General features: G+C 47.6%; 2 protein-coding genes across 3 annotated transcripts in view; one reads left to right on the top strand and one right to left on the bottom strand.

The window, feature by feature from the left end:
• TMIE (transmembrane inner ear) overlaps window positions 1-21,755 on the bottom strand; it is a 58,609-nt gene extending 36,854 nt beyond the window's left edge. Inside the window, exons 1-2 of the mRNA XM_038389124.2 lie at window positions 21,313-21,755; window positions 2,598-2,715 (exon numbers count right to left, since the gene is read on the bottom strand). Of these exons, the coding sequence (XP_038245052.1) occupies window positions 2,598-2,715; window positions 21,313-21,402 (208 nt within the window). The 5' untranslated portion in view covers window positions 21,403-21,755. The remainder of the gene's footprint in view (window positions 1-2,597; window positions 2,716-21,312) is intronic.
• ALS2CL (ALS2 C-terminal like) overlaps window positions 13,792-25,496 on the top strand; it is an 82,291-nt gene continuing 70,586 nt past the window's right edge. The window contains exon 1 of one of the 2 annotated variants that reach the window (XM_038390545.2): window positions 13,792-13,856. The gene's annotated coding sequence lies outside the window, so the exon portion shown is untranslated. Of the gene's footprint in view, window positions 13,857-14,408; window positions 14,550-25,496 lie in introns of those variants that run through there. The other variant, XM_038390542.2, reaches the window with a different exon arrangement.

The raw sequence follows: 25,496 nt of genomic DNA, 5'->3' as shown, positions 1-25,496 counted from the left end.
GTAAGATCCCCTCAGTGGCAATAACAGGGTTCAAAAAAGAACTAGATAAGTTCCTGGAGGGTCGGTCCATCAATGGCTATTAGCCACGATGGGCAGGGATGGTGTCCCTAGCCTTGGTTTGCCAGAAGCTGTGAATGGGTGACAGGGGATGGATCACTTGATGATTACCTGTTCTGTTCATTCACTCCGGGAAACCTGGCATTGGCCACTGTTGGCAGACAGGATACTGGGTTAGATGGACCTTTGGTCTGACCCAGTATGGCCGTTCTTCTGTTCTAGGCATATATGGGATAATCTGCCTCGCACATTAGCTAGACAAGGTGGGTGAGGTAATATCTTTTATTGGACCAACTTCTGTTGATGAGAGACAAGCTTTCGAGGTTATACAGAGCTCTATTTTGAAAGCTGGTCTCTCTCCCCAGCAGAAGTTGGTCCAACAAAAGATATGGCCTCACCCCCTTGTGTCTCTAATGTCTTGGGACCAACACAGCTACACCAACACTGCATCTCGCATGAGCTCTCATCCTGCTGTCCATTAGTTAGAGCTTGGCTGAAACCCTGAAGCAAGAGGTTTAAGAGCTCTTCTAAAACATTTGATCATGAATGATCCTAGCTCTGGACAGCCTTGATGTCCATATAAATTGATAGATAGGGTTTGCCTGAGAGAGAAAGAAGTGAAATGTTCTTTTTTATTAATCCTTGGAATTTAACCAGGCTGAATTGTTGGAATCTGTCACCTTGCTGTCATCCATGGAAATAAGAACTGAAACGCATTTGTAATACAAGGCTGCCACCTCCTGGTTACTGTGAGGAACACACGTCAGAAACCAGTACGCTAAAAGCTATCGCCCGCTAAACAGGTATGACTGTCAAACCAATAGGAGCTGGACCAGACACCCCTCTAAAACCTTAAGAAACCCATCCTATGAAAGATGCTCCTCCTTTGAGTAAAATTAGAGACTTTTGCTACAATCCTCCTCTGGCCAGTGAGTTGGTGCTTCTGGAAACAGACGAGGACCCAAGAAGTGTAAAGCTAAGCAAAAACCCCAAGCTGCCTGTGACCCTCAATTCCAGCTAAAGAATCGGAAACACGCCTTGAATTGTCTTCCTGGTTGAAAACAGCAAACAGCTCTGGAGCAAAACCAAGACTCAAAGGGCAGGTCTCGGAGCTCAGTTAAGAAATAGCTGCACAGACCCACTCAAAGCTGTGACTTCTTCTTCTCCTTCTCCTAAACTGGCAAACCATCAGCCTGTTCTGAACCCAAGAAGAAGAAGGGAAACTTCCCTGGACAAAGAGACATAAAGTTGGCATGGGCTGATGACAAAATCCCAGATTTAAGCGAATTTTACAAAGTTTTAAACAGTCTCTCTCTGGTTATGATTTTAGACATTGTGAATTCTACATAGCTTTTTTTTTTTTGCTAATTACAACCTATTTATTTTAGTGTTTAGAGCTAATTTACATAGCTAATCATTTGCAAATTTTATGTAGCTAATTTAGACATAAACTAGTTTTACTAAGTTCTGGAATCTCTCTGGTTTTAATCTTAAACTGTGCTAGCTGAGGAGAATCATAGAATCCCAGAAATGTGGGGCTTGAAGGGACCTCCAGAGGCAGGGCCAGGTTATACCTAGACCATCCATGATGGGTGTGTCTCTAACCTGTTCTTTAAAACCTCCAATGACCAGGATTCTACAGCCTTTCTTGGAGGCCTATTCCAGTGCTTAACAATCCTTAGATAGAATTTTTTTCCTAATATCTAACCTAATAGCTGCTTTTTTGGTATTGTCTCTCACTGACATAAGATCAATTAAATTACCTAGGTTAAGTGGAAAACCAGTAATGCCTTCAAACCATCCTATTTATTTCTGAAAGAAAAATCTTTCCCAGACAAAAAGAGACGGTCCTCTACAGAATCAGAGAAGTGGACCTCTAGACTGGATCCCCACCTGTGTCTCTTTGGCTTAAACCAATTACGTATCAATTTGCCACTGATGGGACCAAGGTGTTATCTAGTTGAAAACTAGTGAATTCCTGTTAAATAACTTCCTTTACCTGTTAATATATGTCCTGTATTAGACTGACACAAGAGTCTGCTACAGTTAGAATATAAGAGTGTGTGTGTGTGTGTTTGTGTATGTGTGTGAATTGAGAGCACCAGCAGGTGCCCGAGAGCCCCCCCTCCAGAGCAGCAGCTGCTGCTCCCCTGGAGTCCTCCAGAACATCCAAGATTTAGTCAGGGGTATATAGTACAAGTCATGGACAGGTCACGGGGCCATGAATTTTTGTTTCTTGCCCATGACCTGTCCATAACTTTTACTAAAAATACCCATGACTAAATCTTAGCCTTAATTATGATCAGCTAGGCTGACCACTGGCATAACACGGGCACATCCAGGGGGCACCTAATTCCCTGTGAAATTGGTGCCTGTGAAAAACCAGCCCACACTCCTGTTGCAGCCTGACACTGTAAAGTACCAGGAAGAAGGGCCCGATCCTATACCTATTGACACCCACGGCAGTGTTGCCCTTGGCTCTGATGGGAGCAGGATGGGGTCCTAAGAGTGGGCGTGAGGGGCAGAGAATTGTGACTTACTGACGGCCAGGACAAAGATGGCAAAGATTCCAATCACCTGCCAGAGGCGTAGCCCCCAGAAAACCACGGTCTCAGAAGTGACGGGGTCTGATTTCTTTTTGGGGGGTTCAGTGGTGGCCTGGAAGAGGGAGAAGAGCAGTTAATGAATTGAAAATGTCACCCTAACACAGCAGAAACCGTTCAGTGACTGAGGAGAGACAGATCACCCACCCGCAGCACTGAAACCAATGGGTCTCATCCATGGAGTTGCGCCGCCCAATGACAGATCTCCCTCAATCAACGCACTGAGGCTAGCTTGCAAGGCCCATCACTGGGGGCTTCATTGAGTGTGCTGGCAGTGTTGCCAGCTCTCACGACTTTACAGCAAGTCTCGCAATATTTTGTGGGGGGAGGTTTCTGAAAGTCCACGCTCCCAGAGTCATGTGATGATGCAAGAATCTCAGCTTTACTTTAAAAAGAAAATGAGAACTCCTTCTGTCAAAGCACTGAGGCTTGGTGGCAAAATACATGACGATGATAAGGGCATGCACAAGGGGGAGAGCAAGAGGGGCACAGGCACGCCCAATCAGTGGAGACACAGAACTCCTCCAGAGCCATGGAGAGGGGATTGAGTTCCCTGGCCCCTCGGGGCTACAGCAGGGAGAGGCAGCTTCTCTGCCCACAGGAGGGAGGGGAGAGGCAGCTCCTCCAGACATGGTGGTCACAGAAAGTGCTCCTCCAAAAGCAGCCAAATTTTTATTCCTCTGCACTCCCCCGGAGTATGACTGTACGGTACATACCTATCCAGACATTGAGACTGTCTGCATGGGACGGGCTCAGCAGATGCTGAATTCCCAAAGTCCTGTCAGAGAGGGAACTGAGCTCCATGTCCAACAAGGTCTGAGTTCTCTGGCGTGGGGGGGGGAAGTGTCTTCATTGGTTATTTCATTGTGTTGGTGTGGAATCTAGAGGGGATGGCCACATGGCATCCCACTCACCTGCTCAAACGCCCATAGAAATTCTGCACAAGGACTGTAAGATCACTCAGATAGGATTTAGATGAGTCTGCACCAAATAAGAATCAAGGCAGACCAAAAAATTAGGTAGAACATTTTAATCAATGGCATTAAGTGTGGCCACTAATTTTCTAATAATCGCTGGTCTTGGTGTGAAGTCTGGCTGGAGAGACAGGCCTGTCCTACAACTAGGGCATGAGATCTGAGTTTAAGGTTAAAGGAGGGTCTTGTGGCTAAAGCACTGATCCAGGACTCGTGAGTGCTGGCTGTGCTTCCTGCTTTTGCCACAGATGCTATGTGACCATGGGAAAGTCACTTAATTTCTATTTCTCCATCTCTAAAGTGGGGATACTACTACTTCATGGGGTATTTGTATTAATGTTTAATCAGATGTTATGGTGATGGGAGGGGGCAGATAAGTAGAGAGACAGTGTGTCCCAATGGGCACTGCTTGAAACTTACAGTCAGGAGTGTAACTCACGAAAGCTTATGCTCTAATAAATTTGTTAGTCTCTAAGGTGCCACAAGTACTCCTTTTCTTTTTGCGAATACAGACTAACACGGCTGCTACTCTGAAACCAGTCAGGAGATCTTGTTTCTATATCCAGCTTTGTCTGTGTCGTCTTGGACAAGTAACTGCAATGCTCTATGCCTTAGTTTTCCCCACTTGTAAAAGAGGAGGGATAACCATACTTTCCTATCCCTGTAAGCTGCTTTGAGATCTATGGATGGAAAGCATTATTATGTGGGCTAAAATATCTGGGTTCACAGAATAAATGCTGTGAGCCACATCATCAGCTGGTGTAAGCTGACTACAGTGGTGCTATCCTGATTTACACCAGCTAAAGATCTGGCGCTGTTCTAGTAACCATCAGGGAATCAATATTTGATGTACTAGGGATGAGTTTCATGCACAGGGCAGCATCTGGTGATAGTAACACTCCAGCAGATGTACTTTGTAGCTAACCCTTATCTCTGTTTTGGTCTCGCTAGTTATTTATTTGTTTTGCTTGTAAGTGTCAGAAAGACAGGTACGTTGCCAGGATAGTGCCCTAAAGAGTAGCCCCCACTTCTCCATCCCAGTACAGAGGTTGTACAGCTTCCACTCAGTGCACAGGTAAACAGTTCAAAATGGGGTGCCTGCTACAATGTGCCACAGCTCCAGCATTAAGAGAAGCAGTCTGAGTTCTCGATGAGGCCTCATAAGTAGAGTTGGACGAATAATGGATTGTTTGGTTTGCTATCATCTCTGGGGGGGCGGGGCGGAGTTTCTGGTTGAACCAAAATTGAAATTTTTGGTGAATTGAAAAGTCAAATTTCCATTTCAGGTCAAATGAAACATTTTTTTTGACATTGTCACGTTTTGTTTCAGATTTGCTTGTTTTTCAATGTTTTTGCTTGTTACTTAATACAATTAAAGGCCAGCTTGAAAACAAAAGTTTTGTGTTGAATTGAAAAATTCAAGTGTTGCATTTCCAAAATGTCCAAAGGAAATGTTCCAAATTTTTCAGAATTCTTGTAGTTTTTTCTCAACCAAAACAGTCTGGTGAAACTGACACGAAGCGGGAACACTTTTTGGTGTTACCGAAGCTGTATTTTTTTGCCAGCGAAAAAAGTTTGGGCCAAAAATGTTCACCCAGGAGTAGGGTGACCCAATACCAACTGTGAAAAAACAGGACAGGGGATGGGGGGGAATAGGCGCCTATATAAGAAAAAGTCCCAAGAAACGGGACTGTCCCTTTAAAAACGGGACATCTGGTCATCTTACCCAGGAGTGAGAATGAGCCACAAAACATCCCTGATTTCTACTCACAGGGAAAGTAGGAGCTATGTATGGAGCTGGATGAAGGCATAGACACGAACGCCCTGTAACTAGGGCTCCGTTTCCCGCACTCACACGATGACATCAGCTTCTTGGCCCTTGTTTTTAAATAAATTAACTTTCTAGCCCTCGCTGTTGTGAAGAAAATGTGATTGCGCTGTACAATGCACCCAGCCCCTTCTTCGGCTGTTGCTCCTCTAAAGGGACCATCCTCCCCTCTACAGGTGCCACTCTGTCATTGCCAGGTGGGCACGGACCGCTCTCTTCTTGGTGAGGTTTCCCTGAGGTACTGTCTAGTGGGGTCGTACACTAGTTTGGTGCAATGACAGGGAATCAGGGGAAGCAATCAAGAGGAAAGATGGTCCCCTGGTTAGGGCACCAACCTGGGAGACCAGGGTTCAGTTGTCATAAAAATAAAGGGAAGGGTAACCACCTTTCTGTATACAGTGCTATAAAATCCCTCCTGCCCAGAGGCAAAACCCTTTAATCTGTAAAGGGTTAAGAAGCTAAGATAACCTCGCTGGCACCTGACCAAAATGACCAATGAGGAGACAAGATACTTTCAAAAACTGGAGGGGGGTGGGGGGAACAAAGGGTCTGTCTGTCTGTGTGATGCTTTTGCCGGGAACAGATCAGGAATGCAGTCTCAGAAACTCTGTTAAGTAAATTAGTAAGTAATCTCGCTAGAAATGCGTTAGATTTCCTTTTGTTTAATGGCTGGTACAATAAGCTGTGCTGAATGGAATGTATATTCCTGTTTTTGTGTCTTTTTGTAACTTAAAGTTTTCCTTGGAGGGATTCTCTATGTTTTGAATCTGATTACCCTGTAAGGTATTTACCATCCTGATTTTACAGAAGTGATTCTTTTACCTTTTCTTTAATTAAAATTCTTCTTTTAAGAACCTGATTGCTTTTTCATTGTTCTTAAGATCCAAGGGTTTGGGTCTGTGTTCACCTGTACAAATTGGTAAGGATTTTTGTCAAGCCTTCCCCAGGAAAGGGGGGTAGGGCAGGAGGCTGAACCCCGGGGGTTGTGGTGATCACCCCGTTTCAGGACCAGATATGAAAAGATTAGTTAGGAGAAGGGGAGACAGAGACATCAGCAGAAGTGGAGGGTCGACAGTTCCATCTTGTGATGTTGTGCCTTGAGCTTTCCTAGCATGGTTTACTGGTGACCCTTCTGGGTGGAATTTTAGCCCTGTAATTCACAACTCCCTGGTACGGTTAGTCTAGATGTAATTCAGCCTCTAGCAGTGGTTCATGCTCGACTGCCAAATGGCTCAGTTACAGATCACAATGCTACAGCCAGGGTCGTATCAGAAGTAAGCCTCACAGCAAGCATCAGCTCTTCAATAATTTGTGCTCTGAGGTAACTCTGAGTGTGCTTTACAGCAGGAAATGTCAAGATCTGACAGGGACTAACCAGGGAGTCAAGCTGTCTGTCAATTCTCTCTTCAGGGGGCTCCTTAGCAGGCACTGGGGAAGACTATCCTAATTCTGCCTTGTACACAGTGCCCGGCAGTTTGATGACTCGAAGCACTTACACAGGCAGGCACTGTTATCGTCATTCCACAGATGTGTGGCAAGTTGACAGATCCTCAGCTGGCATATGTTGATGTCAGTGGAGTCATGCTGATTTACACCAGCTGAGGATCTGGGCCCATGAGTCAGTATCATAGCAGGAAACAGAAGCCTAGCTGGTCTCTTAGTCCTTGATTCAGCAAGATACTTATGCTCATGTCTACTGTTATTCATGTGGACCTATTGTATTTAAGGGTAAGCACAGCAGGTCTGCGCACGTGCTTAAGATTAGGCAAGTATTTAAGAAGATCAGGGACCTGGAGATTAGATTACACTGTCTGTGCCCCGTAGTGTAGACTGCATTTGTTCATAATCCTACAAATGCTTCATTTAGAAAGATCTCGGGAATCATAGAAACCATCATTAAACCACTCACCAGCTTCCTCCAGGACAGAACCGACTTCCTCCAGATACTCCACAGCATTAACAACCTCTCTCCGAACACCATCCTCACCAACATCCCCCCAAATTACGTCACTGCTACCTGCATCAAATACCTACTATACAATAGGCAGCACTCAGAGGTCCATCCCAAACACATCACCACACTCGTCCCTTTCATCCTTAACCAACACAATGTCACAACAAACACTTTGTCCAAACCATGGCAATAGCTGTGGGTACTAGAATGGCTCCCCAGTATGCCAACCTCTTCCTGGGCCACCTTGAAGAAGAATTTCTGGATAAATGCACCACAAAACCCATTAAATACCTGAGATACATCAATGATATTTTCATGCTCTGGACAGATGACCTAAACTCCCTCATAGATTGCCACCCAACTTCAACAACCATCACTCATCTGTTAAACTCTCTCTAGAACACTCCCACACTAGCATCAACTTCTTGGATACCACAATCAGCTTCAGCAATGGAACTCTGCAGACAACCATATACAAGAAACCCACGGATCACCGCTGCTACCTTCACAGATCCCGTAACCACCCCAAACGCACCAAGACATCTGTTTTCTCCAGCCAGGCTCTCGGATATTGCAGAATATGTGCTGAGGAGAAAGTCTGGGATATACACCTTAACACATTTAAAACCGCCTTCACCAAACAAGGACACTCCACCAGAGAAATAGCTCACCTCATGGAAAAGGCCAAGCAAATACTCCGAGAGAATCAATACAGAATAAAATCCCTTCAGCCACACACCCCTTGCTGTCACTTACCGCACTGGAACCCATCTGGGGCATCATTAAACAAATAATTACAACTTAGGGCTGTTAAGCAATTTAAAAAAATGTAACGCAATTAATCATGTGATTAAAATACCATTTATTTTAAATATTTTTGGATGTTTACTACATTTTCAAATATGTTAATTTCAGTTACAACACAGAACACAAAGTGTACAGTGCTCACTTTATATTTATTTTTATTACAAATATTTGCACTGTAAAAAACCAAAAAATATTTTTCAATTCACCTCATACAAGCACTGTAGTGCAATCTTTTTATCATGAAAGTTGAACTTAAAAATGTAGAATTATGTACAAAAAAAGAACTGCATTCAAAAATAAAACAATGTAAAACTTTAGAACCTACAAGTCCACTCAGTCCTACTTCTTGGTCAGCCAATCACTCAGTCAAACAAGGTTAGTTACAATTTGCAGGAGATAATGCTGTCTGCTTTTTGTTTACAATATCACCTGAAAGTGAGAAGAGGCGTCGCATGGCACTGTTGTAACTGGCATGGCAATATATTTACGTGCCAGATGCGCTAAAGATTCATATGTTCCTTCATGCTTCAACCACAATTCCAGAGGACATGATTCCATGCTGATGATGGGTTCTGCTCGATAACAATCCAAAGCAGTGCAGACTGACGCATGTTTATTTTCATCATCTGAGTAAGATGCTTTCTAAGTAAGAAAAAGGTCAATTTTCTTTTTTGGTGGTTTGGGTGTTGCTCTTTTAAGACTTCTAAAAGCATGCTCCACACCTCATCCCTCTCAGATTTTGGAAGGCCCTTCAGATTCTTAAACCTTGGGTCGAGTGCTGTAGCTATTTTTAGAAATCTCACATTGGTACATTCTTTGCGTTTTGTCAAATCTGCAGTGACAGTGTTCAGAAATCAAACAACATGTGCTGGATCATCATCCGAGACTGCTATAACATGAAATATATGGCAGAATGCGGGTAAAACAAAGCAGGAGACATATAATTCTCCCCCCAAGGAGTACGGTCACTAATTTAATTGACGCATTATTTTTTTAACGAGCATCATCAGCATGGAAGCATGTCCTCTGGAATAGTGGCCAAAGCATGGAAGGGGCATACAAATGTTTAGCATATCTGGCATGCAAATACCTTGCAATGCCACCTACAAAAGTGCCATGTGAACGCCTCTTCTCACTTTCAGGTGACATTGTAAATAAGCAGGCAGAAGTATCTCTTGTCAATGTAAACAAACTTGTTTGTCTTAATGACTGGCAGAATAAGAAGTAGGACTGAGTGGGCTTGTAGGCTCTAAAGTTTTACACTGTTTTGTTTTTGAGTGCAGTTATCTAACTAAAAAAATCTGCATTTGTAAATTACACTTTCAAGATAAAAGGATTGCACTACAGTATTTGTGTGAGGTGACTTGAAAAATATTATTTTTCATCTTGACTTGACTTGCAGAGGCATTGCTGGAAACCTCCCTGAGAGGATCCTGAGTGGCCATCGGGTGAATTTTGTCTGTTTATAGGGAGTGGTGAGCGTAAGAGGTTTACTTGGTATATATCTTCTGTGTGTGTTGCTAACAAATAGATGTTTAGAGCACAGCTGTGTAAGGCTCTTTCACTGGGAAAAGTTTCCGCAGACCCGTAGAGCCCGGAGCCCCCATGGGAAAGGCAGGTACCTAAATTGACCAAGCTATGTCTTGAGCCTTCAGTAGGATATAGGCAGGGTGTTCTAGATATTTTGCGGGTAACATAGGCCCCTCCTGTAACCACTAACCAATACTTTTCAGAGTAGCAGCCGTGTTAGTCTGTATTCGCAAAAAGAAAAGGAGTACTTGTGGCACCTTAGAGACTAACAAATTTATTAGAGCATAAGCTTTCATGAGCTACAGCTCACTTCAATACTGTGTCCAGAGCATCACAGCCCCTGCATATGCTGTGGGCATCATTTCTGTGTTTGAGAAAAAAAGTTATCAGTAACTTCGGGTATGTCTACACAGCAAAATCAAAATTAAAAAACTAGAGCAGCAAGTGTCAGAGCCCAGGTCAACTGACTTGGACTTGCATGGCTCATGTAACCAGACTAAAAGTAGCAATGTAGACATTCCGGCTCGGCCTGGAACTTGTCTCTGAGACCTTCCCCCCTGCTGGGTTTCAGAGTCCAGGCTCCAGCCCGAGCCCAAATGTCTACACTGCTATTTTTAGCCCCATAATGTAAGCCCTGTGAGTCCAAGTCAGTTGACCCAGGCTCTCAGACTCCATATCATGAGGTGTTTAATGGTTGGGGTTTTTTGTTCGGTGTTTTTGCTGTTACGATGTACCCCGAGGGTCCAATTCTATGCTGCACTTCTAGGGGGTACAGCAGGGAAGGTGGTGCACAGGGGACAGGGCAAAGTCTGGAATGGCCTCAGGTGTAAGTTACAGCAGCCTCTCTCCGGATGAAGTAGAAACTAGACTCCCTATAGCATCATGGGTTATGGGCCTGTCCCGATCCACCCCCTTCCCTCCCTCTATGCAGGGTCTTGAAGGGGCAGGGAAGGGGAAACATAGTGACCTTACAGTCCCCCAGCCCCTTGTGGGAGCCTTTATGGCTCCTATAAGCCACAGGAGTTGGGAGGCAGAACCTATCCCTCAGGATTTGGAGTGGAACCTCAATTAGACTCTAGTGATCTGGATTCTAAAGTGCTTACCAGCATCTAGAGCATTAAATCATTTACAAGCCGTTCTCATTTTAGGTCAGAACTATTTGACACTACTCCTTCTAAGTAAAAAAACCCAAAAGAAATACCCTTGTTAATTTCTGATTCATCAGAAACAGACAAAAGGCAGGATGGAGAGATCATATTCACCCAAATGGAAAAGGAGATAGCTGGCAGGGACAGAAGCTTTATTTACAGCATTACACAATGGAACAGAAAGAAAACTTAAAAGGCACCACTCCTCAATATCCTTTTACAATGTCTCATGTAATTAGCTGATGCTTTGCTTACAACTCGCCTGTTTTGGAGAACAAACAACTTTTATTACTAATTGCATGGGAGTAGGCATATCTAAAGGTCGCAGGCTGTTCTGGGAGACTGGGCTTTAAAACACACACGGAGCAGGAGGGCAACGGGCAGACCAAACGAACTCCAAGCAAGCAGACTTCTGCAGAGACCTATGAGGTTCCATATGGGTACAGGGGATCCACCAGCCTGGGGTGATTGCAGGATGAGGTCCAAAGCGTTCAGTGGGTTTCAGTGACTTCATGGGTAGCCCCCCAGAATGAATGAGGAGAAGAAAAACTGAAGAGAACAGTGTTCTTCTCACACAGTCCCTACATTGTCCTCCACCTCCTTCTGCATGTGTAACCCACCAGTCACTGTGTGTTATGTGTCCCTCTCTGTGCCTGATCCACAGAGCACATGAGTCTGGTACAGACCCAGCGTTCTAGCATGAACTGTGGAGACTCCTGCTTTCTGTGCTGGAGGGCCCTGGTAGTGCCATTGTGCTTAGACTGGCTCGAAGATAGGTTAAAAGGGTCACTGAGTCCGGTCCCTGCCATCCCAGGCAGCCCTGTCATATCATCCTGTTCATAAACTTACTATGAGCATATTGGTTGTTTGGCACAGGGGGAGCTGATTTCTCCGAAGTGATTCCATCATTAAATCTATCGATGTCTCAGTGCAAGTTTATTTTATAACCAGGGTTGAGTCCAGACTACGCTCCCAAACTGGAGCACCGTCTGAGACTAGAGGGCATCTGGCATCCAAACCCCACTTTGGAGCCAAAATTTAAAAATATTACCTTGCATCTATGTAGCTGCTTCCCCCTTGCTGTCATCATAACCAACCAATATACTGTGAGAGTCTTACCCTAATGCCAAAAGTCCCCCACTGAGATCAGTGCCCAATTTAGGATGACCAGATGTCCCAATTTTATAGAGAGAGTCCCGATATTTGGGGCTTTTTTTTATATGGGCTCCTATTACCACCCACCCCTTGTCCTGATTTTTCACACTTGCTATCTGGTCACCCTAGCCCCATTGTGCCAGGTGCTGTAATACACAAAGTGAGAGACAGTCCCTTCCCCAAAGGCCTCACAACCTAAACAGAGAAGGCAGACAAAGAGTGCAAGAAAAGAAGTATTATGCCCAGTTTGTTGGTAAGAAAACTGAGGCCCAGAGAGATCAAGTAACTTGTCCAAGATCACACAGGAAGTTTTTAGCAGTGCCAGGATTGAATGTAGTCTTCCTCCTTCCCAGTCCAGAGCCAAACAATTTGAATAATCTGAAATCCAGACTGTCAGGCCGTGGCCCCATCTCTAATTTAAAAAATCAAAAGGAAAACGCTACCTTGATAAACTCACATGGCTAAGGAGTAACCTTTTCCCTGTTCTCTGGTACTCTCCAAGCTTGCCAATGAATCTACCTTACAAGCTTTAATGGAGGTGAGCTCTAATGAGAGATGCCCACCTAGCTCTAGCAACCTTAAGCCTCATCCTGTAAGGTTATATAGCCTTAGGCCCATGTTAACCTGAAAAAGAGCCCCAGGTATGGAGAATCTCTCAAGAGAACTGAAGGGTCTCACTATCACACAGGATCAGGACCCGAGACTGCGAGTGTCAAGTGAAACTTTAGCCCGTTGGACCTCGCACCCATTAAAGACCCTTCCGACTATTGTTAAATAGCCAAGACCAACGAGCCAATGAGATGACCTCTCAGCTTACTGACTGTAATAATAAATTAAATGGATCACAATATCATGCGACACAGATTCCCTGCCCCCTGGAAAGGGCCGTCTTTGCAGATGGAGTGAAGTGTTGTGCAGGGATCCTTACTCCCACTGTTATTTTGTTCATAACAAGCTGCTGCTTGCTACATGACAGACCTCCAGTCTAGACAATGGTTAGCATAAGAAGACCCAAGAGTGATATCCTGCTGCAGTACACAGAGGCTTCATTTGTGAAAGTTATCAAGAGATCTCCTGCGCCTTCATAAAATGGACATCCATGGAAACACCCCCCAGCACACTTTTGGGAGGGCTCCAGCACCCCTGGTTTGGATGCTTAAACCCGGGCTGCAGGGAGGTGCCTTGTTCTTCTTGCAATCTATAGCTGGGAACCCCTGGAGTCAGGTAACTTGGGCAGCTAAGCTGCTTCTTGTGAGAATGAGTTAGGCTCCTGCTGGGGGCAGGGGATGGGCAAAGAAAGCACATAGGCCCAAGCTCAGGTGTAGTCAATAGGCAGCCTGTAGGCCAAATCTGAACCACCAGATGCTTTTGAATGGGCCCTGAAATCTTTTTATTTACTTATTACCATTATTGGAGTTGTCTTTTTTCCCCCCTGTGGTCTGCACCAAAACAATTTGGCCCTTGACAAAAAATAAATGCCGAGCTGTTCCCTAGCCTTGTGGTTAGGATAGCTAGTTAGTCTGTAGAAGACTCTGGTTCAATTCCCCGCTACCTGCTGAGGAGACAGGATTTGGGCACAGAATCCCCATGTCTTGGATGAACACTTTGGGATATTCTTAGGTGAGGCTTTATCAGTCTTTCCTGTTGAAGCCAGGCCACTTCAATTAAATAATTAAATATTAATTGGGCCAGACACAGAATGAGACTCACTCTGTAGTCAGTGGTTACAGCACTGTGCTGAGAGGTAGGGGATCCCTGGTCAAATCTCTTCTTTTTCCCCTTTGAGGAAGGCAGGCAGAGGTATGTTCACCTTTCCTGGTTTGTGCTGGTGTTTAGTGGTGAGACAGGCAGCAGGGTGCAGGGGCTGGGGCAGAAACTTAAGCTGTGGGGGACCTTTTACAGCAAAAATTTTGCTGCCCAGTGAGTTTAAGCTTCTAGAGGATTAGGCAGCAGCTGAGCACGAGTTTTCTGGATTGCAGGGGTGCCTAAAACTGAGATGTAGGTGCCTAAATCCCTTTGTAGATCTGGCTTTAAGAGCCTAATAAATAAAGAATAAAAAAGGTAGAATTCAGCTCCGGGTGTGTTTTTGAATTAGCAAGAGTTCACACCAAAAATGCTAGGACACTCCTCAAACAATACAACATAGACACTTAAAGAAGGGCTGAACTGACTAAACCATACACTAAATGCTAAACACCTGGTGAACCTTCTAGCCCTCTAAAACCTCCACCCAATCCAGGCCTTTTTGCTGCTTCTCTCCATTAGGATTGAGTTAAATCTGCTGTTCAAACTCTTCAAGCCAACCATTGGTTTGATGGCTCCAAACTCCGCCCTAAAATGGGGGCTGAGGGGAGCATCAATGGGGGGGGAAGCTGAGGAGTCTGTTTCTCAGGCCAGCTCCTGTTTTCATCTTACCTGCTTTTCCTCTTCAAAGTGTAAGGACGCAGGCCCAGAGAACAAGACAGAAAGGTTTTAGCAGAAGACAAAGTCCAGGTAAAAAGAATAAGGGGGTGGAAAAAGCCCTGGGAGGGGAATAAAAAGGTCACTGTGCAAATCAGTGATGCAACAGCAAGATAATATGGGAGTGATCAGGGAAACATCCACTAGGCATTTGAGTAGGCTAAGTTTGTAGCAGCAAGAGGGTCAGGTAAGGACAGGGACTTCTCTACACTTATTTGAAGCAAAGCTTTATGATTCTCATGTCCTACTAATCGCTCTGATGTTTTCATAGCCTAGCCGTGGGTGGCCCTAAAACACAAAGGAGATGATACTCCATCCTGGGATAGATGTTAATGCCGATGTCTGAGAGGAGACTCGGACCCCTGAGGTGGTTCTAGGAAGTGATATAAGGCATGCCTGCCCTGCCGTGCCCCACGCCGCCGGGGGCTCTGCAGTGGTCTCAGCCTCTCTTGCCTGGTAGGCAAAGCGCCATGGTGCAGGCTGTTACCAGCTTGCCCCTTGTAAATTGCATACCACTGGAGTTCACAGCTGATCGCCACTGGGACTGTGCCAGTAGATGAGGGGGATGGAGAAATGATGCAGACTAACGGGGCATTGATACAAAGCAGTTTTAAATGGGTGCAGTGTAATGGAAGCTGACTCATAGCTATAATAAATTTGGTAGTCTCCAAGTTGCCACAAGTACTCCTTGTTCCTTTTGTAGCTATACTAGCTGGTCTCCTGGCTGTAGGAAAGTATCTAGATGATCACTGACAATCTTTTAGGCTTTGTCTACACCACACAGCTTTTAGTGACACGGACGTGTTGCTAAAAGCCGGGCAGTGTAGCCACTGTTTGTCCACGCTTTTGCTGACAAAATACTTCCACCCCCAACAAGCGGCGTCCGTGTTATTGACAGGAGAGTGCTCCTGTTGACAACGTGCTGTTCCCACTGACGCTTGCAGTGGCAAAACTTTTGTCTTTTGGGAGTTGGGGGGATTAGCACCTCTGAAGGACAAAAGTTTTGTGGCTCAATTGCCAGTGTAGACATAGCCTAGATCTCCACTTTCTTTCTGGATCCCTGTCTTGTGTTCTGGAAGACGGCCCTTCCATCAAGCTAAGGTATCCATCTGTCCCCCATTGTAATAGTATCAGAGTGATTCACAACCATTAATGTATTTATCCTCACAACATCCCTAGGAGGCTGGGCAGTGCTATTATCCCTATGTATGGAGTACAGAGGCTAAGTGACTTGCCTAAGGCATATAGGGAGTCAACAGAAGTGTAGGGACTTAAACCTAGGTCTCCAAAGCCCCAGGAAGGCTCACTAACCACTAGACCATCCTTCTGCTTTCCATAAGGGCAGAGGCAGCAGGTTTGTATAATTTTTGGTGGTGCCCAGAATGGGTCCAAGTCCTGCGGGGGCTGCCTCAACACCTGCCTAAGGCTCTAGGAGGGAGTTTGGGTGTGGGAGGGGATTTGGGGTGCAGGCTCTGGGAGGAATTTTGGATGTGAGAGGGGTGTGAGCTTTGGGATGGAGTTTGGGTGCTAGGTGCAGGCTCTGGGCTGGGGCAGGGGTTTGGGGTGCAGGAGGGGGTTTGGGGTGCAGGCTCAGAGTTTGGGTGCAGGAGGGGTGCAGGCTCTGGGAGAAAGTTTGGGTGTTGAGTGTGGGCTCTGGGCTGGAATGGGGCTGAGATGCAGGAGTGGGTTTGGGGTGCTGGGTGTGGAGTCTGCGGGGGTTGAGTGCAGGCTCTGGACTGGGACAGAGGGTTAGGGTGCAGGAGGGGGTGTGGGCTGGGCCGGGGATGAGGAGTTTGGGGTGCAGCAGGCAGGCTGCCCCGGGGCTTGAGTCCAAAGAGGAGCACTCCTCCCAGCCCTCTCTCCACTGGCAGCAGCAAACTGGGGGTGGGAAGGGGCACCTCCCCCCCAACACAATACTCACCCAAGTCCCCCTCCCCCCAAGGCTGCTGCTCAGGAGGTCCAGCCAGCATAAGCCACCCCACCCCTGGAGACGACTCGGTGTCGCCTGCCAGGGCAGGGTCGGGGGGGGGGCATGCACCTCCTCTCTCGACAGGCAAAGCAGCTGCCTCCACCTGCCCCCGTACCATTCCGTGGTAGCCGCCGGCCAGCCGCAGTGGCCAGGAGGGAACGCAGTGCAGAGCTGCAGGGGGGGCAGCCGCCCGGTACCTAGGCCAGGGACGCTCTGGGGAGACGCGTGGGGGCAGCCGGTGGGGCCGGGGCAGAGACCTAGCCCCAAACATTGGCAGAGCCGATTGCTGGAGCCTGGGTGTAACCCACGCACCTCCTGGGTGAGGCGTTCTCGGAGAGAGCGAGAGCGCTCAGGCCGTAGCTAACAGCCAGCTGGCGTTTCGCTTGTGCAGTAGAGGCTCACGCACTAAGCCCCAGAGGTTCCCGGTTCTATCCTGCCCGCTGACAACCAGGCTCTGTCGGCGTTCCATGGGCCCATACAACTCGCCACCTCTGGGTAAGGGGCTCTCTGGAGCTCGGTGAAATGTTTCGCCGCTTAGTCCTTTTCGTCTTTGCAGTGTTCGTTAGCATAGCTCGGCTTAACGTGAATTAAAGGTGCTGGGTCTCTAATTTCTCGACTGCACAGTTAAGGCCCAGTGCATCATTTGAGGGAACGGCACTTCGCGGTTGAAATGTTTTAGAACACCCCGTAATTACGCTGCCTTTACAAACGGAGACCGAGGCTAAGGCCCGTGGGCGGCGGGTATAATAGGCCGGGGAGGCACGGCCGCGGGACTCCCGGCTGCGGAGTTGGCGATAAAGGTTTTGCTTTATTATGCCCCATGCGGGTTCCAGGGCGGCTGAGGCACATACCACTTCCTCAGCCGCCCTGGAACCTGCATGGGGCATATCAAAAGTGTTTTCGAACAGATGCTTTCCCCTGGGCGGGTTGGGGGAAGGGGAGGCACGGCGCCTGTCTGGCCGTTTTTGGGGTGGGGAGGTTGTCTTGGGGCTCCGGCCGTGTGGAGGGCATGGGTGGAAGGGAAAGAGCTGGGGGCTAGCCTCCCCAAAGGGGGACCCCACCCATTCACACTAAGGCCAACAGCTGAAATGTGCTCACTCAGCTTGGGTGCTTTGCCTTCGGGGTGCTCGACTTGCAGGGTTTTAAGAACCCAGCATCCGCAAAGGAGGTCGCGCTTTCAGAAGACGTCTGCTCTTCTCGAGGCACCGTAAGCAGCCAGATTTTGCCGGGGGGCTCAGCCTGTTGCTTGCTGAGGTCTCTGAACATCCGGCTGCCCGTGTTGCCATGAGATGAGCTGGCTGGAGTCTGACAGTTCAGTCTTGGAGCAAATTTCAGGGTTTCAAAATGTCTCTTTGCTCCACACAGACACGAAGACAAAACCTTTAGGAAGCGGCGTGGCCAGAAATGGCTGGTTTTTGGATTGGAGATGTCTGGCTTTTAGTTGGGGAGTCTGTATGGGGGAGTGACTGAGAAGCATTAAAACCTTCCCTTTGAAATGGATGCATCTCTGTGAAACGTTTCCGCTTTGAGTGTGGAGCACTCTGGAGAGTCGGACCCTTGTGGCCTGAAGTTCAGATGGGGCTGTTCCCATTGGCTTCAATGGAGGCTGCAGGTGCAATAGCCCTAGGCATGTCCAGCTTGACATGTGAAAGTTAGTGGACCCATTTGAATACACCGATCTAAGTGACTTGACCAAGGGCACGTAGTGAGTCAGTGGCAAAGCTCAGGTCACCGCCTGGGAGTAGGGTGACCAGATATCCTGATTTTGTAGGGACAGTCCTGATTTTGGGGGCTTTTTCTTATATAGACACCTATTACCCCCTCCCCCATCCCCTGTCCCAGTTTTTTACACTTGCTATCTGGTCACCCTACCTGGGAGTCCCTATTGTGACCTGAAGCTCAAACAACCTGTCACCTAGTGGCTAACTATTAAAACCTGCCGCCCACAGTCTGTGACGTTCCCAGACAAGGTGATGTGGAGGATAGAAACACAGACTGCTAATTACTGGCTCCCATGTCATGCCGATACAGCACTCTGGTTTCTCTTCCCTCTTCTGTGCTGGTGTTGCTAATCTCCCACCCGGTAAGATGTGTAACCCACTGGTCAATGTGTCCCTCTGCGACCGCCCCACCGAGGTTAGTGTTACAGCCCTCCCAGCATGGAGCCTGGTTCTTGTGGCTCAAGCCTTATAGCTTTGGAGATCCCTGGTGTGTTAGTCACTGTGGAGGTGGTAGCGTATCCCCTGACCCACTGGGGAAACTGGCTTGCTCTGCATGCCAGCATCCCTTGAGAATGGGAAGCAGTAGGCATAGACTGATACCTCCCAGATCTTAGTCTGGGCAGAGGTGATTGGGAACATCTGGGCTAGATACGGTTATTATGGCAGTAGTTTTTTGCTTGTCCTTTAGTGCAGTACTCTAACTTATTAATTGAGAACTGATAGCCACGGCCTGCCAGTTTGTTGTAATGAGCCATGAAGTTTATTCAATGTGTTCTCCTCCCCCCTCCAACTGGGTTGAGGGTGACCTAGAGGACAAGGAGTTTTCCACAGGGAGCTCAGGGGGCTGTTTGCCCAGGTGAATACCTGGCCAGTACTAGGTGCAGTGAACAGCCTGAGAGCTGAATGCAGTGGGGAGGCCTATCAGGGAGCCATAGGACCCAACAGAGGGCTGCTGACAGAGCGTGGAAGGTTCTGGGGTGGGGGACTAGCCCCCCTGGGTGCGGAGAGGCGAATGAGCTGGCCAGGTGAATTGTGAAGGGCTCAGAGAAGAAGGCCACGTGGAGGAAGGTGTGACGACGACTGAGGAAAATGAATGGCACAAAGGAGACGGGTTAGAGGGTGGCTTGTCTGGGACTAGTGGGATGAGATGCAGGCAGGGTGAAATTGCGTGGGGCGCTGAAGGAAAGGAGAAGGAGCTAGCCTGTGATGCGGACGGAGAGGAAGCCAGTGAAGGGTGTGAAAAGTGGGGTGCGGACAGATGCTTTTGGCAGCATCACGTTGGATGCCTGAGAGGGAATAAGGGAAGTCCAAGGTAACCAAGATAGTCTGTCGTAGCCATTAGCCACTGCGAAATGGCGCCTAACGATTGGTTGCCTTTACTTGACTGCTGACCACCTTAAATGTGCAGTAGTTTACGGGTGCATCCCTCGAACACAGGCCCACTGGAAGCAACAAGCTTCAACTAAGCAAACCTCTAACTCCTCAGAGCTACCTTAAATTCTCCACTCTCCGAATTGGTCCTCCCTGGGTAGGGTGACCAGATATCCTGTTTTGAAAGGGACAGTCCTGTTTTTGGGGACTTTTTCTTATATAGGCGCCTATTACCCCCCACCCCCTGTCCCATTTTTTTTCACAGTTGCTATCTGGTCACCCTATCTCTGGGTAATGGGCAAATGTAAGGGGGGGGAAATAGTCCCGCTCTTGTGGGGAACTTTCTTGGCTTCTGCACTACCCCAGTGAAGTGGGCTAGCGAAAGGATCTGAGTCCTCGCTCCCATTTCCTTTATCCAGTGGCCTCCCTGCCCTTGAGGACTCCCCTTCCACTCTCCTGTCTGGCAGAGTCCTCGTAACCCCGACAAGGCTGGGCCCAGGACTCCTGGGGGGCTCAATCCCCAACCCTGCTGTGGTCACCTAGGATAGGGGCTAGGGTGTCCCCACTCTGGGGTACTCTCTCTGCACTGGGCACTTCTCTGACCCACTGACCATTGCATACAAGTTAAAGCAAATGCAAGTTATTTAATCAACAATTAATTTTAAAAAGAATAAGGAAAAATGGAAAAGGTTAAAGGAAACACATCACCCTGCTCGGTGGCAGGGAACATCACAAACAGTGTCTCTGGAACGTCTGGGCAGTTCACAGTCTGTTCCTTGTAAGTCCCAGGCCACCTTCTCCGGCCCTGGCTGTGCTGCAGGGATGCTGTGGGCTGGACACTTGCTCTGGTGGTGGCCTCACGCTCTCAGGCTCTAAGTGGTAGGACCCTTCTTCCCAGTGTCGCCCCCCCACCCTGTCGGGGTTACGATCCAAGCCTGGCCTGCAGAGCCCCTTGGCTGAGGCGTGTCCCTGTGCTGGGCGCGCTGCCCAGGGTCCCCCTCGCTCTCTCTGGTGCTCACCGCACCCAGCTCCGGATTGCTCCAGCCCCAGCTGCACCACTCTGTCTCTGCACTGCTGCTGCTCAGCCTCCAGCTCCCTGGGCTGCTTCTTTGGCCCCACTGGCTCTGGTTGCTGCAGCTCTGCTCCCAGGACAGGTCTGCTCTGCAGGCTGCTTCTGTGACTCTGCTCCCAGCACTGGCCTGCTTCCTAGGCTGCTTTTCTGGCCCCTCCGGCTCTGGTTGCTGCAGCTCTGCTCCCAGGGCAAGTCTGCTCTCTCTGGGCTGTGCCTCTGGTTTTGGGGCTGCAGCTCTGCTCCCAGGACAGGGGCTGCTCTCTCTGGATCTGGCACAGCTCAGCTTGGGACCCTGCTTTCTCCTTAGCTTATCCCCACTCTGTCTGTCTGACCCAGGCAAATCCAGCTCACATGGAGGACGGGACCTCCCTGGCCTCCTGACTCCCTGATTAGCCTTCCCACCCTGTCATTCAGGCTGACCTGGAGCATTGGCCTCTCCCCATTGTTCCTGGGGGCTGTCAGTCTCAGGGTTTCCCTGATTCCCCATCGACCCTTCCCCCTTTTTAGTACTGGGAGCTAGCAACTAAAACACCCCCACTGAATGTTAGTAAGAGGGCAACAGTCCCCTTACACAAAGAAAACAAAATGTGTGCAACCTGCTGTCTGCACCACCAGTATTTCTCCCCCCCCCTTTTCCCAGTCCAAGTGCGGGAGGTCCCTTACCTCTATTAACTGGCTCATGGCTGCTCTGGAGTAAGATAGCAGGAGAGCCGAGCACCTTTGCCAGCAGAGAGGATGCTGATCCCACGCCATCTTATTTCCTCTCTCTCTCTCTCTCTCTCTTGCTTGCTCTCTGTCCTGGAGCCCAAGCAGGAAGAGTGATTGATAGCCAGCTAGCTTCCAGCAGCAGTCTCAGCATCTGCCAGAAGCTACCCCGTACAGTCCTTTCCACTCCTTGCAGCCTTGCTTTCCAGTCCAGCAGTCGCAAAGCCAGCCCTGGGGAGTCATTAATTAATTAGACTGGTGTCCCTTACAGAATGCTCTAGGCCGAGGGGTGGCAGTGCTCTGAGCTCTAACCTTGCCAGCAAGGTGGTGACTGGAGATCAGACCTCACTCCCCAGAAAGGAAAGCTATTTACTTATTACAGCCCTGCTTCCGTTCAGCTGATGACTGGTTCCAGCTCTCCTCTCTTGTTTTCTCCTGGCCGATCGATAGCCATGTCTCTTCCCTGACCAGAAGGGCGGCAAGCCAAGCTATGTGTAATCCGTATTGTAGCTAGCTAATACTGGCAGGGTCAATAGCTGCAGAGAGTCTTTAATGTGCTGCATTTATCTAGCACCTTTCATCCCAAAAGACTTTGCAGCCATATGCCATCAAGCCTCATCTGATCTCAAATCTATGCTGCTCTGAAAGCGGTTTGAACTAAACTGGGAAAAGTCACTTATTCTGGTCTAAGAATATCCCCAGCGGATGTTATATTGGTAGAACGATAGCAGCATAATTCTGCTGGTAAACTTCCTGGTGTAGGTGAGCCCTAAGTAGGTTTGATCAAAGAGATGACTTGGACTGAAGACCTCCCTGGAACTCCTAGATACTGCAAGAAGCTGTGCGGTTGCTGATTTAGTCAGGAAAACTATCTGTTGAGTTGGTACCGAGTCAATGCCCATTCAGATGAAACCGACACCAAGGTGTGTTAGCAACAAGGTTGTTAAAGTTAGGGCTGGCGGGAAAACAAGAATTCCCTTTCACGACAAATTTGGCTTTGTTCTAATGCAGAACAAAGGAGACCTTTCAAAACTTTTAATGGGGGGGAGGGGCAGAGAGCACCCTACAGTAGCTAATAGCCCAATGATCAGGGCTTTGTCCTGGGATGTGGGAGCCCCAGGTTCAAGTCCCTTCTCCTCCTGGTTCAGAGTGATGGGAGGTGAGAAATTCTGCTGTGAGCAGGGACTGACTGGTGTGTGGGGTGCTCTCGCGTTCCAGAAGTGCCCTCATCACCAGGCTGTTGGCCATTCAGTCTCATTTTTGAACAGCAATTCCATCCTGGACCTGAGACCTTCCCAGTGAAAGTGTTTTCCATCGACACCAATCTGTTCCTGTAACACGTTTGTTTCAACAAATCAGCAATTTCCGGTTTATTTAAAAACAAACACAAACAAAAAAAACATGTCCAAGAGAAATTTCCAACCAGCAGTAGTCTAAAGGCCGATGCTCTAGACACATTCTCTCAGGGGTAATTCAGGGTTGCCAACTCAAGTGATTTTTATCATGTGTCTTGTGATATTTTGTCATCTTGAAGCCCCAGCTCCTGGAGACATGTTATGTAGGGCAATCTAGGCTTTCATCTTAAAGTAAGCTTCCAACACATGAGCTGTGAGGAAAAGCTTAAACTTTGTCCCACCCCCAGCTCAAAAACAGTAAATGAAGTCCCCAAACTTCTTGTTGTTGTTTGTTTTTTGTTTTTTTTTAAGTCACTCAGGATTGCATAGGGCCTATCACCATTTTTTGAATGCTTGTACTAGTAACTACATCCTGCCCTCCTGTAGTTCTTTTTCTCTGAGGGGATCCGGTTATGTCTGGCCAGGAGTCAGGCAAGGTCATATGCTTGTTCTTGGAGCAATGTGGGATCACCTCCGCAACAATAAAGAACAGGGAGGAAGGGGCAGATTCTCAAATCTGCTGTTCTCACCAGGTGTTCTAGCCACTTGTATCGTGGCTTAGTTGCTTTACACAGGTCCCTGATTATGGATCAAGCACAAAAAGAAATATTTCCGTATATATGGTGAGTTAAAAACAATCTAGACAAAGCTGGTCTGCCTGCGTCTGCATTAGTGATCAGCCTGTGCCGCTGGGAGCAGTGGAGGAGGGAAATCTGTAAGTATAACGTTAGAGAAAACCACCCATTAAAGCCGAAATGCTGACCCTTCCCATGCTGCCAGCCGATTCAGTGCCCTGGATACAAGTAGTGATAAACTAATCAGCTAGGTTTCAGAGTAGCAGCCGTGTTAGTCTGTATTCGCAAAAAGAAAAGGAGTACTTGTGGCACCTTAGAGACTAACAAATTTATTAGAGCATAAGCTTTCGTGAGCTACAGCTCACTTCATCGGATGCTAATCAGCTAGCAATTTTGCTAGCATCATGCAGGGAACTGTATGCTGGGTAGGCTGATCAGATGTCCCGATTTTATAGGGACTATCCTGATTTTTGGGCCCCTTTCTTATATAGGTTTCCATTACTCCCCACCCCTGCCCTCTCCCGATTTTTCACACTTGCAGTCTGGTCACCCTAATGCTGGGAGTGTATGAGTGCAAGAGTGGGGGTAGGAAATCTTCTGCTGGTACATTTTCCTGCCTTACCCAGAGAAGACGTAAGGTGGCAGTGATGAGGCAGGAAATAATACAGGAGCTGCAGCTGTGGCCAAAGGCTCGGTCTCTTAGCTTGGTCCATTTTCCCAGATTCCAAATGGCGTTTATGAACCCTTGGGGTAGAAGGAGAACTAAACTAGTCCTAATTGTTTCTTTAAAAAAAGACTCCTCTCAGCTAGACTCCTACTCTGTTAGAATAACAATAAAATGGACCTACTGTATCTTTATCATAGAATCATAGAATATCAGGGTTGGAGAGACCTCAGGAGGTCATCTAGTCCAACCCCCTGCTCAAAGCAGGACCAATCTCCAACTAAATCATCCCAGCCAGGGCTTTGTCAAGCCTGATCTTAAAAACCTCTAAGGAGGGAGACTCCACCACCTCCCTAGATAACCCATTCCAAAGCTTCACCACCCTCTTAGTGAAAAAGTTTTCCTAATATCCATCCTAACCCCCCCACCCCGCTGCAACTTGAGACCATTGCTCCTTGTTCTGTCATCTGCTACCACTGAGAACAGTCTAGATCCATCCATCAAACTGAACATGTTCTACTACACCCAGGTAAGATGCAATAGACACATACTAGTGTCTTGTTTATGGCACAGAAAAGCTGCTATTTTCAGCACAGTTCATATTTTTTTCCAGCAATGGGCTCACAAAATAATTAAACAAAAAAACCCAATTTCCAAACTGAACGGAGTGTGGGGTTGATTTACTGGGGTCTCAGGGAGTCATCCCTTCCCTGGGTACTGTTAAATTAGCCCTGCCATCAGAGAACATATCCTCAGGACCCCTAAAAATACTTCAAGTGTGCTAGGTGCTGTACAAACTTTGTAAGAGACGGCCTACTCCTGAAAAGTTTGATGAATGGCAGCTATCTTCAAATTTCCTGAGGAGCATACTCCGTAGTTGAGATCTTGCCCACCACAGCTGTAGTTGTTGTATCAGTACACTGGTATAGTTTTCAGGGCCCAAACTACAGACTTTTGCAGCAAATGCACTTGGACGCTTGTTTACCAAGGGATGCTTTTGGCTGTGGTTATTGAAAAGCAGTATTGCCGTTTCCAAGTATTCCAGAATAACAAGCTAGGGCCCCCAAAATGAGAGTTTTAAAAAAAAAGTTTTTCTTATTTGCCTTTTGACTTCTGAGTCTTTAGAGGGTTCATGATTCTCAAGCTTTTCTCTACAGCCATGAAGGCTAGAAACTCCTTGCTTCACTGAGAGCTGATTCTCATGGGATCCCCTGGCTCCAGGAGCTGAGGCTTTGGGGAATATTGCAGGACTTGTGAGTTCATAGGTGCTAGAACTAGGGGTGCTGGAGGTGCTGCAGCACCTCCTGGCTTTAAGTGGTTTCCATTATATACAGGGTTTAGTTTGGTTAAATGGCTCTCTGCACCCCCACTATACAAATTGTTCCAGCACCCCTGTGTGAGTTTGGAGAAAGTGACTTTATGTAAATAAGGCAAACAAAGGTATAGATCTCCCACTCATTCAGCCCTCTTTGACTGGGATTTATCACAGGCCAATGGGAACTCTTCTGG

This window comes from Dermochelys coriacea, chromosome 2 (genome assembly GCF_009764565.3).
Source record: "Dermochelys coriacea isolate rDerCor1 chromosome 2, rDerCor1.pri.v4, whole genome shotgun sequence".
NCBI lineage: Eukaryota > Metazoa > Chordata > Testudines > Dermochelyidae > Dermochelys > Dermochelys coriacea.
The sequence above is the reverse complement of the archived record's forward strand: the minus strand, read 5'-3'. Positions and strand labels throughout refer to the sequence as shown.